The sequence below is a fragment of the Mytilus trossulus genome, chromosome 2, assembly GCF_036588685.1.
Source record: "Mytilus trossulus isolate FHL-02 chromosome 2, PNRI_Mtr1.1.1.hap1, whole genome shotgun sequence".
Taxonomy (NCBI): Eukaryota; Metazoa; Mollusca; class Bivalvia; order Mytilida; family Mytilidae; genus Mytilus; species Mytilus trossulus.
The window spans coordinates 43,850,806-43,864,700 of NC_086374.1; the positions used below are offsets into that span (position 1 = coordinate 43,850,806).

The following is a 13,895-nucleotide window of genomic DNA, read 5'->3' on the forward strand; positions in this document are numbered from 1 at the left end:
TATTTTTATATAACTGTATTTTAAAATAATGGGTACAACTCGATGTCTTTAGTTGCGAATAATAATATTATGTTCTGGCGCTTTTTATAATATTTGTATTTTTTTCTCAACAAGTGACAACTCTGACAGATCCATCATTGGATCACCAGTGAATGTGATACACGTATGAATACATATGCTGTTACATCTTGTTCAATCTAGATGGCGGAGAGTGGTCTTTACCGATGGACACAATGCACGCGGTGTTTTCTCGATATCCCTACAGCATGAGTTCTAGCCCGACACGGAAAGAACAAATGTTGAAGGTTTAACATTGTTGTGCTGATATTTAGAGTAGTTATATACATATAGTATATACATTGTGGATTAGAATTTAATTAAACTGACATTATATGCATGTTTGTGATAAAAGCATGAAAGAATGGAAGAATGGGTTTTGGGAAGTATTTTATTGTACGATATATTCTTAATCACGTTGCATAGTCTTATATTAAAAGTTCAAACTTAAGTAAAAAGTCAGTTAGGGCCATTATGATGCCTTGACCTTTACTTCCAAATTTGTTTACAGATTATTACAAAACAACATAAGAATACTATGCGCACTTAGCTCTGATTAATAAAGCAATTTTATTTATAGAACTAGCAAGCATTGCATGTTTATTGTATATAATAGAACGTAATTGTCTTATGTAAATCATCCACCCATACCCATCGTAGACAGATCGAATACCAGTTTACCCTCTATACTGATTGTCTATCCTGCGATATAAAAAATCAATTAATAGCTGCATATGTTTTTTTTTTTTGTTTTTTTTTAAATCATTTTTCCAAAGCTTCAATGTGATGTATGTTAGTCCTGTAGAACGCTGACATCTCTTTAATAACATCATTTCTTTCATATGTTTAATGGTGTAGCGAGGAACCAGATTTAACGGAGTGTCTTCTACTGGGTGTAGGGGAGGGTGTAGGAGTCAGTCTTGGAGGGCCGTCTTGAGTATGCAATCTTTGTTCTGCTTCAGCCTCTCTTTTCAGATCAGCAAATAGATCGTAGCCTGTTAAATCACTATGGACATGTATTCCGGGATCCATGCCTGCCTTACGAACCATATCTTCTAACTCCTCCACGTTTGATTTTGAAAGGCGGAGGTAGCTACAGTTTAACATTTCCATTGGTTTGAATGTAGGCGCCTCTGGTTTCTTCTTCAATGAATCGAGAATTTCTTTCAGCCTATCAAGGCGACGCATTTGAACACGTGCAGTATGACTATCAGGTGTGGCGCTTTTTTGTTTTCTGGATGAATTTAAGGGTAGAAATATATTTTTAAAAAAATATAAATTTACAATACAGACGTTTCTGATCAAAAGCCCGGTAACATAAATGAATTTCAACAATAGATCGAAACCCATACAGAAACTATCGAGTGCAGTTTTTTTTGTCATCGATAACTATGATATGCTTTGTCAATATGCCTTTTTGTGTTCTTTGTTACAATTGACGTGGCTCTGTACTTATACATCATGTCATAGTGTAGGAGTTCTATTCTAATTTCTGTATTCTTATCTTTCATTTTTGCTTATGTAATTTGTCTATGTACCTTTGTGTGTTTCTTTCTTACATATGGCGTGGCTCTGTACTTATACATCCTGTCAATATGGTAATGTGCCACGGTAAATATTTGTTTATATATTGCTTGAGGTTATAGTGATTAAGATAATAACACAATGTTCACTCCTGTACCCCTATTTTTTAATTATTTTTTTTACCTATGTCTGTTTGTTTTGTTCAAACATTGTATGGTAAACATAATGAAATTTGATGTGACTGTCATACAAGTGAGACGGAGGTTTATCTAGCTTTAAAACCAGGTTAACTCCACCATATTCTACATAAGAATAGGCCTGTACCAAGTCAGTAATATGAAAGTGTTGTCTAATCGTTTTATGTGTTTGAGCTTTTGATTTTGTTATTTGAATAGGGACTTTAGCGGGGTCTCGATGTTGGACAACGATAAGCCGAATAATTCAGTCGTTATATTCTGCTTCTCGACGATGGCTGCATGAGACGATTATCGTCGCGAGTGGACAGAGTCGACAACTAAATTGTTCGGGTTATTACAACACGAGAACAACCCTGGCATCTCGTTTTTGTCTCAGTACAGTTAAAATCACGAATGTCGTTATCCGTGAACATATCGGATTACCAAACATGTAATAGGATTAATTTTACTTACCTACGAAATTGACTCGTCTCATAAAGTAATTCCTCCACCTCTTTTAATCTTGCCAAATCAATAAAATGCTTGCCACCGGTAGGTATAGTTGATGGCTGTGATTAAAATAAATAGGTTAAAACTTGCATGGCATTTACACACTTTACTTTTAGATTCCAAATTCGAATACCAATGAAGAAAAGACTATTTCGGTCCGATGGTTCGTATATTTGTTTCCTCTTTCAAGTTTCCAAATTCGTTTTCTCTTCAGCTCTTTTGAAGTTGCATTCTCCGTAATTGCTCTATTTGGTGTTGTCTTTCAGTAATTTTGTCATGAACACGGCAAGACCAAAAATAGTATGCAATTTAAGGATATCTGCTGGTCATGTTTTTGAATTCTTGTCATATTTTCGATTTTCTCAGGTTTTATCCATCCAAATGTATTAAAATTTTTTTTACACGACACCCCACTTTTGTCTTCATAAATCTGTTCAATAGATCATTTCAGATTTAGTGATCCGGCGGCATGAAATCCTTGTTATTTTTTCTTGGTTTAAAGGGTAAAAAACAATTCCAATGTTAACAAATAGTAAAGTCTGAAGAAAACCCTTTTCCCGCCATTTTCTAAATGTCTCGTATTTTGAAAACTACACACGAGACTAATGATTTCATTACTTTATTTTGTTTAAATATCAAAGTTGTTTTCATTTTAAGCAACCACATGAAATCCTTGTTATTTTAAATTAGAGTAGCAGACATCCTTAAGGACATATGTAACGAAATATTTATATTAAAACTTCCAATCATACTTATACATGTAGATTTGTCCTTTTTAATTCCAATTCCACACAACAATTGAACAAAAAAGTATACATCATTTAAATGTTCTGTGACAAAAACAAACGGACAAGATAAGGACATTGCATATCAGTTGATCTATTTATCACTGCCATGTATATTTTGACAATGAAAATAGCTGTGAAATTAGGAAAGAATTTCATTGGTTGTGTAATCATTCTGTCGTAGAACACAATAAACCCCGACCCCTTCATACATCATAAAACCAAACAAAGCAAAAACAAAGCCTCTCTTGGATATTTACCTGAGAACCCCGTCTGCGCGATTTTGTGTCGGTGACGGCATGAAATTCGTCCCGATTACTTGCAGATGACATAGCCATTGTATAAAAACTAGCCTCTTCCTCAGCCGCCGGAACATGTTTTGCTTTGCCTGAAGCATTGTGTTTCGCAATTACACTTTTCTCGTGTGCACTTTTCTCGACGTGTGTTTCATGTGTGAGTGCCATATCTGAAACACCAGTCTCGTCCGTTACCAAAAGTAAGGGAACACCGGAAACGTCTACAAACAAAGATGAGTGAATAAACTATGTTTCAAGCAATATATCGCAACAACAGAATTAATGATAACATATGATATTCTGTCAGTAGTTTATTAAATTGGGAAGATTTGGTATAAATACAAACAAGACAAAACTCAACCAAAATGACATGCATGTAAGCAACTACAAAATATATATAAGATAGGTCGCCGTATGTCGGATCTCTCACGGACAATAAACAGTGCTCTTGCAGAGTTGTGTAAAAAGTTTTTACTAAAAACTCATATTTCTTTTTAGATACTCTGATGGGGAGAATAAAAGGTGATGTAGAAACGCTTTGAAAAAAGTAAAATACTAGTAAAACAATTCTTTTCAAATAAATCGATAACAGCTACATATAATTAAAACTCTTTTTTTTTACGAAAGACTACTTTCTCCGCAACATTTAATTTATTGTAATATGTTTGAAACTAATAATAGGGCCGGGGTGTAATACATATTCTGTAGCAGATATCCAGCGAGGGCTCACTTTGTATTATTTATTGTTTCAAAATAATTGTACATCTTTCTTTGCGTAATAGTGACTGTGTCGTGGTCAGTTGCATAACCAGATGCTCCGCAGGGCGTAGCTTTATACGACCGCAGAGGTTGAACCCTGAACGGTTGGGGCAAGTATGGACACAACATTCAAGCTGGATTCAGCTCTAAATTTGGATTGTGATTAAATAGTTGACACAGCATAGGTTTCTGACACAGAATGAATGTGTTCTAATGAAATTAAAATTTTTGTTTTCTCTTAGAGCAATTCACTATGCTGTTGAATATTATTCCTCTCAAAAAAATGTTTGAAGAAATTTTCTTTTTATTTATGAAATTTCAAATGAGAAAATTGAACCAATTTTTTTTAATCACATCCCCCTTTCCCTTATTCCAAAACTAATCTCAATTAAAATTTCTAATGGAGTTTGCAACAATTACTACTCATTTAAATACATCATAAAATATTAAGATGTAAAAAAACTGCTTGTTATCACTGAATGGTAAAGATTATTTTAATTTATCAGTTGGTAGTAAAAAGTGAATATACATTGTATATTGTATATATAACAAAGATTTAAGTTGATTCTGGACAAAGAAAGATAACTTCAAATAAAAAAAATTCTTACAATTAGATATTTCTTGCTTACTATTCTGGACAAAGAAAGATAACTCTAATTAAAAACAAAATTGCTATTTCACAATATTTTGCAATAAGATATTTCTTGCCATTGCGCAATACTGTGCAATTGAAAAAACTTAATTGCTATTGCACAAAACTTAATATAATAATTTTAAATCTTGATTTGGACCAACTTGAAAACTGGGCCCATAATCAAAAATCTAAGTACATGTTTGGATTCAGCATATCAAAGAACCCCAAGATTTCAATTTTTGTTAAAATCAAACTTAGTTTAATTTTGGACCCTTTGGACTTTAATGTAGACCAATTTGAAAACAAGACCAAAAATGAGGAATCTACATACACAGTTAGATTTGGCATATCAAAGAACCCCATTTATTCAATTTTTGATGAAATCAAACAAAGTTTGACCCCGATTTGGACCAACTTGAAAACTGGGCCGATAATCAAGAATCTAAGTACATTTTTAGATTCAGCATATCAAAGAACCCAACCGATTAATTTTTTGTCAAAATCAAACGAAGTTTAATTTTGGACCCTTTGGACCTTAATGTAGACCAATTTAAAAACGGGACCAAAAGTTAAAAATCTACATACACAGTTAGATTCGGCATATCAAAGAACCCCAATTATTCAATTTTGATGAAATCAAACAAAGTTTAATTTTGGACCTTTTGGGCCCCTTATTCCTAAACTGTTGGGACCAAAACTCCCAAAATCATTACCAACCTTCCTTTTATGGTCATAAACCTTGTGTTTAAATTTCATAGATTTCTATTTACTTATACTAAAGTTATGGTGCGAAACCCAAGAAAATGTTTATTTGGGTCCCTTTTTGGCCCCTAATTCCTAAACTGTTGGGACCTAAACTCCCAAAATCGATACCAACCTTCCTTTTGTAGTCATAAACATTGTGTTTTAATTTCATTATTTTCTATTTACTTAAACTAAAGTTATTGTGCGAAAACCAAGAATAATGCTTATTTTGGCCCTTTTTTGGCCCCTAATTCCTACACTTTTGAAACCAAAACTCCCAAAATCAATCCCAACCTTTCTTTTGTGGTCATAAACCTTGTGTAAAAATTTCATAGATTTCTATTAACTTAAACTAAAGTTATAGTGCGAAAACCAAGAAAATGCTTATTTGGGCCCTTTTTGGCCCCTAATTCCTAAAATGTTGGGACCAAAACTCCCAAAATCAATACCAACCTTCCTTTTGTGGTCATAAACCTTGTGATAAAATTTTATAGATGTATATTCACTTTTACTAAAGTTAGAGTGCGAAAACTAAAAGTATTCGGACGACGACGACGACGACGACGACGACGACGACGCCAACGTGATAGCAATATACGACGAAAATTTTTTCAAAATTTGCGGTCGTATAAAAATAAGGACATTTGGTTTGACCCCATTTCACAACTATCCATCAAATACCACAGGATAAGCGGATGTACACAAGTCAATCATTCTACGAACTTCAATAATGAGTACAACCCATAAGGTAAGCTATCAAATGTCCTGGCATGAAAAAACTGAATCAATTCAAAAAACCTTTAAGTACAGACCATTTTGTGATGGAAGAATAAAGATGTCAATAGTATCAATAATAAAAATGAATATGCCGTAAATTTTGAACGAAATACTGTGATAAGATAAGCAACACATCCACGAAATTGAGTTTAAATCACAGGCACTTGTTTCAAGTTTTTTTCCCCTTAACTATTTTTTTTGAAAAATTACACCCAGTCCCGAAAACCCGTTATTTTTTTTTGCATTCGTCTCAAGCTTTGGCAACACCCAGTCCGCATGTAATTTTATACTGGGTTTACATTGGTCAATCGTCGGGCTGGATGTTGCCAAAGCTTGAGACGAATGCAAAAATACATCCCGTTGACCGACTTCTGAGGCCTGCTACTGATGATCCCGACAACAATGATAGTCGTGTCATATACCATTGTGTAGACTGGGTGTCATTTTTCAAAAAAATGAGTTAAGTACCTTGTGTTATATTAAGGTATATAGGAAATTGTTTTTGAGACAAGTGCCTGTGGTTTAAATGCAACGGTAACATTTACATGCACTTTGGTATGTTCTTCTTGGCCAAATATAGTTCTTTCAATGTTTCGGTTCTTTTAAACATTCTTTTCGCAGCTTTTAAATATCAGGCTTTCGGCGTCGTTCCTTGTGAAGAAAAAATCCAGAAAAAAAATCTTCGGACACATTATTCATGAAATGAATAACGTTTGTTTTTTTTGTAATTTTTAACGCTAGTTACTTACTTGCAGGTAATGATTTCCTTCTTTGTCGGCCAGCTCTCAAATCGTCTGAAATTGATAAGACTTTGTATTATAAAATATATTTTGAAGTATTTGGTCTCACTGTCTGTCAGTCAAAACAAATATTTAACGGTTGTGTTTTTCGGTTGTGACGTTCGTTCTGAGATAACTATGCAAGACGTCATTCGTCAAAACTCGGCTGATTCCGTACTTTTATATAACGAGAGAGAGAAGCGGCGTCAAAGTGAGCGGAGTCATCCGAGATTTAAACGACTGTGCAACACGCTTTATGTTAAGTTTGACTGTGGCATATATTTCATGCATATTTTGGACCAAAACAATACAACATTTGTGTTGCTTATACTTTTGTTCGTTGTGTGTTTGGGCAGATAATCCATGCAACTAAGAAAATATAGACTCGATTTCGGTAAAACACCAGTCTGATGTGTTTGTTTTTTTAAAGCAATTAACCTCAACCAAAGTAGCAATTTTTCTCATGTTGTCTTTTGTGTTGAGTACGATAATTATAGATTATCGTTGATTATCTCAAGGAGATTGATTTTCTCGCTTGAGCTGGGACAGCGAAAGTGAGAAAAGCAATCGAGTTGAGATGACCAATGATAATCTGTTTATCGCTATTTTACCTATGACGACGTTGTCAATTTCAATGTCAATTTCGTTAGCAACGCCACGTGGCCTCCTTAGTTTCTAGCGATAATTTTTCCATATCAAGCGAGAAGCATGATATGAAAATTATCACAAAAATAGATCAAAGGAAAAATGCACAAAATAGCGATAATAACATAGGTATACCAAGCAGGGACTGGGTTTATATATACATTGTATCAGCACGTTTGCGACCTTCATGCTTTGTCTAGATTTCTTATAAGGCGTTGATATGTGCTTATCGAACCGTCTAACAATCTGTTAATATTGCTCTTTTGATTATACCGCAATTCAATAAAAAAAAAGTTTAATCACAAAAATACTGCACACCGAGGAAAATTCAAAACAGAAACTCCCTAATCAAATGGCAAACTCAAAACCACAAACACATCAATCGAATGGACAATAACAGTCATATTCCTAACTTAGTTGTTACTTACGTACAAAATGGTGGATTGAACCTGGTTTTATAGCGCTAAACTGGCCTCTCACTTGTATAAAATGTTAGGTGCTTTTAGATGGCTTTTAAACAGATATAGAACCAGTCGTCATTTATATTAATGCCATTCGTTTCAGATGGTCAAATTAATAGTAGAATTGACATGTTCATCGTTAATGTAGACAGGTGCAATTATATATCAAAAACTATAATTGATACAAACCCGCCTTCAAGAAATTGCTGCATTTATCGGATACTTTCTCTGTGTTAAGCTTTTCTTGCATTTTTTCTGAAAACATCAAGAAGAAGAAAATTGACGGAAAATGGTACCATGATAAAAGCGACACACGTGACTCGATTTGTTCCAAATTCAACTGGAAAATGTGCACAATTATATGTATATTTTTCTTTTTGCCCAACCATTTATTTATATAAATCATATTTTAGCTGAAGTGTTTGATATAATTGACCTCACATTTATAAATTACTTATTTCTGACCCTTTTTATTTTCTTCAATCAATTTTCATAAAATTTTGGGTCTTCTAGAGGAAACTTTTTATTATTCAAACGAGCTTATCTATATAAAAAACCCAAAGAAAACCAAAAAATAGAATAACAAGCAGAAACGAATAAAAACTCAACCTAAATTAAAAATCGAATATTGTGTGTGTTCACGATTATTAAAAATAGTGATAGTCGATTTGGGTCATTGAAAAACACGAAAGTTAAAAATAATTATTGTTTGGGTCAGATTTTTTGTATATATATTTTTTGAAATCTAGAAATTATTGCTATCTTACTTTTTTCTAGATTGGTCATGGAAGGTTCCTTGTCAAGTGCTAATGCTGTAGAGGATGCTCTTTTAAGTTCAAATAAACTCCTTGGGCTGCTGAGCTCAATCGTGGCACGACGACCGGATCGTGGACCTGTTATCCGCTCTCCTGATTTTGGGCGAGCGTGGAAACTGTAATTAATGAAAATTATTATTTAGTTTAAATACAGAATTATTCAAGTTATTGTGTATTTTAATATGTTAAAACGTTTTTCTAAGTTGATAATGGAAAGATTTTTGCAGTCAAGTTTTTCAATACCGCTAGGATATCCACCGAGTCAAAGTCGAGGTATCATGTATTACTGGAAAGTTTTGCTGTTTGAAAGGTTCGTATGAGCGCGGGCAAAACCAGCAGTGCGAGTGTGGGAGAAATTCATTTGAGAACAATGATCGGAACAATCACTTGTTTAGGATACGGTGCATGCTTCAGTAAAATTGTCAATACAAGTATACACGTTTATGACAAATAATGTATTCGTTTACAGTGGTGTGTACGGCAAAAATCATCCAATACGCTCGTATTTATGGCATTAAAACTAGAAATACATTGAACAGCCAAAACTAATGTCATCATTGTGAATTAAGCTTGCAATCTTAGTTTTAGTACAATGTAATTGAATACTTTATATATAAACTAACTGCGAAGCACTGGCTAGCATCTGAAACAAAGGTTTGGCTTGTTCACTTTTGGACTTACCGTCCATAATATGAAGTAGCAATGGGGTTGTATAATATAACCTTGGTAGTAGCAAGCAAGTGCTATAATTTGTAATTATAAACTTATTTTTTATGGAACTGTTTTCAATTAACACGGCTCATGTTTCTGGAATAACCTATACCGAAGTATAATCGAGACACAATATATTAATTTTCATTTGTATGGTGTATAGCATTTAAATTAGCGCATATAGTTCTAATTTCTACAAAATGCAGTTTGTTTTCTACGAATGTATACCAATTTGTAAGCGATTGTATTGATTTTTAGGGGGGGGGAAATGGTTGTTCATTATACATATTGAATATATACCATCTCCGAAATTCATTAATTTTCAAAAAGCATTTATGAGATTCCAAATCTACTTGTTCTCGTCCTGAAAATGGTATAAAAAACCCTGATAATTTGGTTCATTCCCTCTATTCCCACTTTTTATAAATCTGGTAAGAAAAGGTAAAATTTTATGTGGGAATAGAAGGAAAACTTCTGCAAACAAAGGATTATACTGTACAAACATTTTTTAATCAACTGTTAATTTACCAGTGGTTTTTTTTCATTAGAACAGGTAATAAGTTATTTTTGCATCTGGTTGAATTCTGGGTTTTTTTAAACAAAATAAATAATGAAGAAAAGTTAACAGTTTTCACCCATTATTTTATATCTTTGATTATTGGTCCACTTAAAAATGCTAGGAGTGAGCAAACTTTTCAATGCCATGCAAGGTTGTTTACACAAAAACAAACGTAAATGAATTTTAATAGCAATCTTTAACTACAATTTGAATGTTTAATTTTTACGATTTCCAAATTATCTGTCAAATATAAAGTTCTCAACTGTTTGTTGGAGAAAAAAATAACTACCTTTTTTGATGTGTGAGTCCTCCACTCAACCCGCTGCAATGTCCTCTCGAATCTGTGTCATCCTCCTGATAATATATAAAGGTTTCATAGTTGTTTGATTTAATGCTTTGACTCTTTAGCTGTGTATTAAGGATGTTCGCTGCTCAGTTTCAAAATAAATAACTTTTCATAAAACTAGTATTTATTGATAGGAAATAAATTTAGGAATCAAAAAAGGAAAAATAAATATAGGGGTCAATGTGCTTGTTTTCGAGTTATTAGCCATTTAAATTTTGGCGGGAAAATGTTCTCTCTTGATTTTTCATAGCTTTATCATTGACCAGTTATAGTTCTCAAATACTATTAAAAAATAAATAAAATTTTATAGGACTTTTACAAATGACTTATAATAATAAATGTAAAAGATTTATAAAAAGAAAAATGGGGGTTCATGGGGAAAATTTCTTAATGCATTCAAATGGATTAAACCAGAGGATTCCGAAAATATAACAAAAATTCAAAAGATAACAAGCAGACATCCTTAAAGACCTTAATACTATCGTGATCAAGGAAAACGACAGCTCCTCAAAAAGTAGACTATCAAGAATGTATAACATGATTCATAAATCAATAGTTATTTTCTGTAAGGGTGAGTACTCTTATTCCGTTACTTTGTGTCTCTCTTTTTGTTAGTTGATTTTATTTTGTGCTTTGTGCGAAAATTATGTCTAACCTTTTACAACTTATGAACACCCCGCTCTGATTGTGTGCTGTTGCATCATTATCAAAGCTTAGTTGTCTCCTTTTATAGTTTATACATATGGTTACTCAAAATTGTTTAAATCCATTTCATGCAATTGGTTTCTGTTGGATAGTTGTATTATTGGCAATGAGTTACGGTACCTGGGACAGTGGCGCAACAGGACAACACAAGACATGCAATGCAATACAACAAATAATTTATAAATTCGACAAACAGCAAAAAATGACAACAATTCAATCTCCTGACTTGGGACAGGTACATATAGAATAAAGCCGGGTGTAACGTCTTTTTAGGAGCCCTACACCTTCTTTAAACCGATACTGTGGCGTAACAGCACAATATATAAACAAAGCCACTAACAACTTATAACAATTCATGTATCTAAGTCTAAAATATCATTATATACACAGCTAACATCCAACGGATTAAGCGTGTGTTAGATGTAAAGACATCGCAAACAGTCGGAGAAAACATGACCTACATCTTAAGCTTTCTACCTTTATATCTTGATACAATAGCCATGGATGCTTCAATGTGGGAGTCTTTGTGTTGATAAATGAATTTAGTTTAGCGAACTATTATTACTATCCATGACAAAAGAATATATTCAGTTTACCTCTTTAACCAAAATTACTGACTGCGAGTATTTTAACACCGTTTTAGTACAATGTGCTTCAAACCAGCATCATCTATTGGACCATGAATATGTATCATGCAAAGCAAAATAAATCTCATACAATTTTACACATGATATGAATTTTCCCGCAATGACAAAGAAAATTATACTTTTCAGAACTACCTATTCATATTTACTGAAAACACTGAAAACGCCATTACTTATTCCAATATTATTTTTCTACTTTTGCTTGATACATTTTTTTTCGTCTACTTTATTTGTCTAAGTTTAAGTTTATACCATATTACTAAATGCACTCTTTAGTAACAAACTAAAACGATTGTAATTGGTCAGCAAAGCAGCGTGAACATCAATTTACTGATATCATAGACAATCTCGTCAATAATATGCATACATTAAATTAGTAAGTAAGAACATCATTTAGTTTAGGAGGCCCCTCATGGGGGGTCCTAGTAATCACATAATCACCATTTTTTTGCCAATATAATCACATAATCATTAAATATTTGCTTATCTTTAGTAATCAAATAATCATAAACTAAAAATACAGTCCTAGGTAATCAAATAATCATGAAATATTTGGCTTAATAATCAAATAATCATTAAAAAAACGGCAAAGTAATCACATAATCAAAAACCCCATGAGGGCCCTCGTTTAGGGACGACATCAAATTAGTTCGTATAGTTTTTTCACTGACCCCCTATCCCTCTCTTAACTTAAATTTGGAAAAAAATATTGACTAATAAGGATATATTACATATATAAAATCGATGTCAATTAATCAAAACTTGCAACAACAAAAAACGTCAAATGAGAAAGTTTTTTGGTGGGATTTATTCACACTTTTCGTAACGGCTTCATGATTAAATCTGCATGACCTATTTCAAGGTTTGTGAAAACTTCATTCAAGATTTAAAATGTATATTGCTATGTGTTCCTTCCTTTGTTCTACATTTGCTTGAGGTATAAGGGAAGGGTTGAGATCCTACAAAACATGCTTAAACCCGCCGCATTTTTGCGCCTGTCCCAAATTAGGAGCCTTATAAATTTGGTCTTGTATGTCTTTTTATAATTTTAATTCATTTATATGTTTTAGAGATAAGTGACGTCAATTTTCACTGACATAGTACTCAAGTCTCAATTATTCAGTTTAAGGGGCCAGTTGAGGACCACGGTACCTTCGGGTTCGGGATTTTCTCGCAATGTTGAAGACCCATTGGTGAACCACAATGATCCACAATCATTGGTCGGCTTGTAGTCTCTTTGAGATATCCCCCATTTCCATTCTCATTATTATAACACAGTGCTACAGTAAAGAAACGGGCTTACCTCGTATTCAGATACATGTATTTTATACTTGTCCTTTTCCTTTTCATAATAATCTAGCTTTTTTCGTACGTTTTGCTCCTGTCGTCTGCGGGGAAAAAAATGTTAAAATTTTACACTGAATAAAATTTATAATAAATTTAAATATAATTGTATCCCAGTTACTGTTTTACAAATGCATATTGATTTGAATTGAAAAAAAAAAATCCTCCTTTTTTTTAAGTGTGTATTCGAAAAAATTATTTTATAGATGAATCATAAATGTACACCCTGTAAATTTTTGATACTCATTTTTATGTGTCAGGCTATATTGTTTAATATCACAGTAGCAAATAAATGACCATCTTTCACTCAGTAGGGGATTCCTGTATAAAATGTGAAAATGATCAAGAAACATAATTGAGAAATTAAAAGAAAAAAATATATACTCAATATCTCTCTCAGCAACATTCTGCCATTTGTCAAGATGATCGGTTACTTTCTTCAGATGTGTTTTCTCGCAAAGAAATTTACAAGTGGTATTTTTATACAGCAATTTGCTTTCCCTTTCAACTACTTCGCCTATTTCTTTCCGTAGAGCTCTTTCGTGAAGATCCATTAAATTGAATATTCAGTATCTGGAGTTCATTCTCGGTTCATCTTGGAAACGAAAATCGTCATAATCGTAT

At 33.0% G+C, this 13,895-nt stretch overlaps 1 protein-coding gene across 1 annotated transcript; it reads right to left on the reverse strand.

The window, feature by feature from the left end:
• Positions 1 to 593: 593 nt before the first annotated feature.
• Positions 594 to 13,895, reverse strand: LOC134707314 (uncharacterized). Its single transcript, XM_063566962.1, has 9 exons — positions 13,656 to 13,895; positions 13,231 to 13,315; positions 10,522 to 10,586; positions 8,915 to 9,078; positions 8,337 to 8,402; positions 7,012 to 7,056; positions 3,313 to 3,569; positions 2,232 to 2,326; positions 594 to 1,291 (listed from the first exon to the last, which is right to left on the reverse strand). The coding sequence occupies exons 1-9, from the start codon at positions 13,823 to 13,825 to the stop codon at positions 904 to 906; spliced, it is 1,335 nt and encodes a 444-aa protein (XP_063423032.1). The 5' UTR covers positions 13,826 to 13,895; the 3' UTR covers positions 594 to 903.

Bases quoted from the DNA above. Each gene is read 5' to 3' on its own strand.
- LOC134707314 (XM_063566962.1), bottom strand. From the start codon at position 13,825: ATGGATCTTCACGAAAGAGCTCTACGGAAAGAAATAGGCGAAGTAGTT. The intron at 10,587-13,230 runs GTAAGCCCGTTT...ATATATTATCAG, and splicing joins TACATGTATCTGAATACGAG to GAGGATGACACAGATTCGAG. The intron at 9,079-10,521 runs GTAGTTATTTTT...CATTAATTACAG, and splicing joins GGACTCACACATCAAAAAAG to TTTCCACGCTCGCCCAAAAT.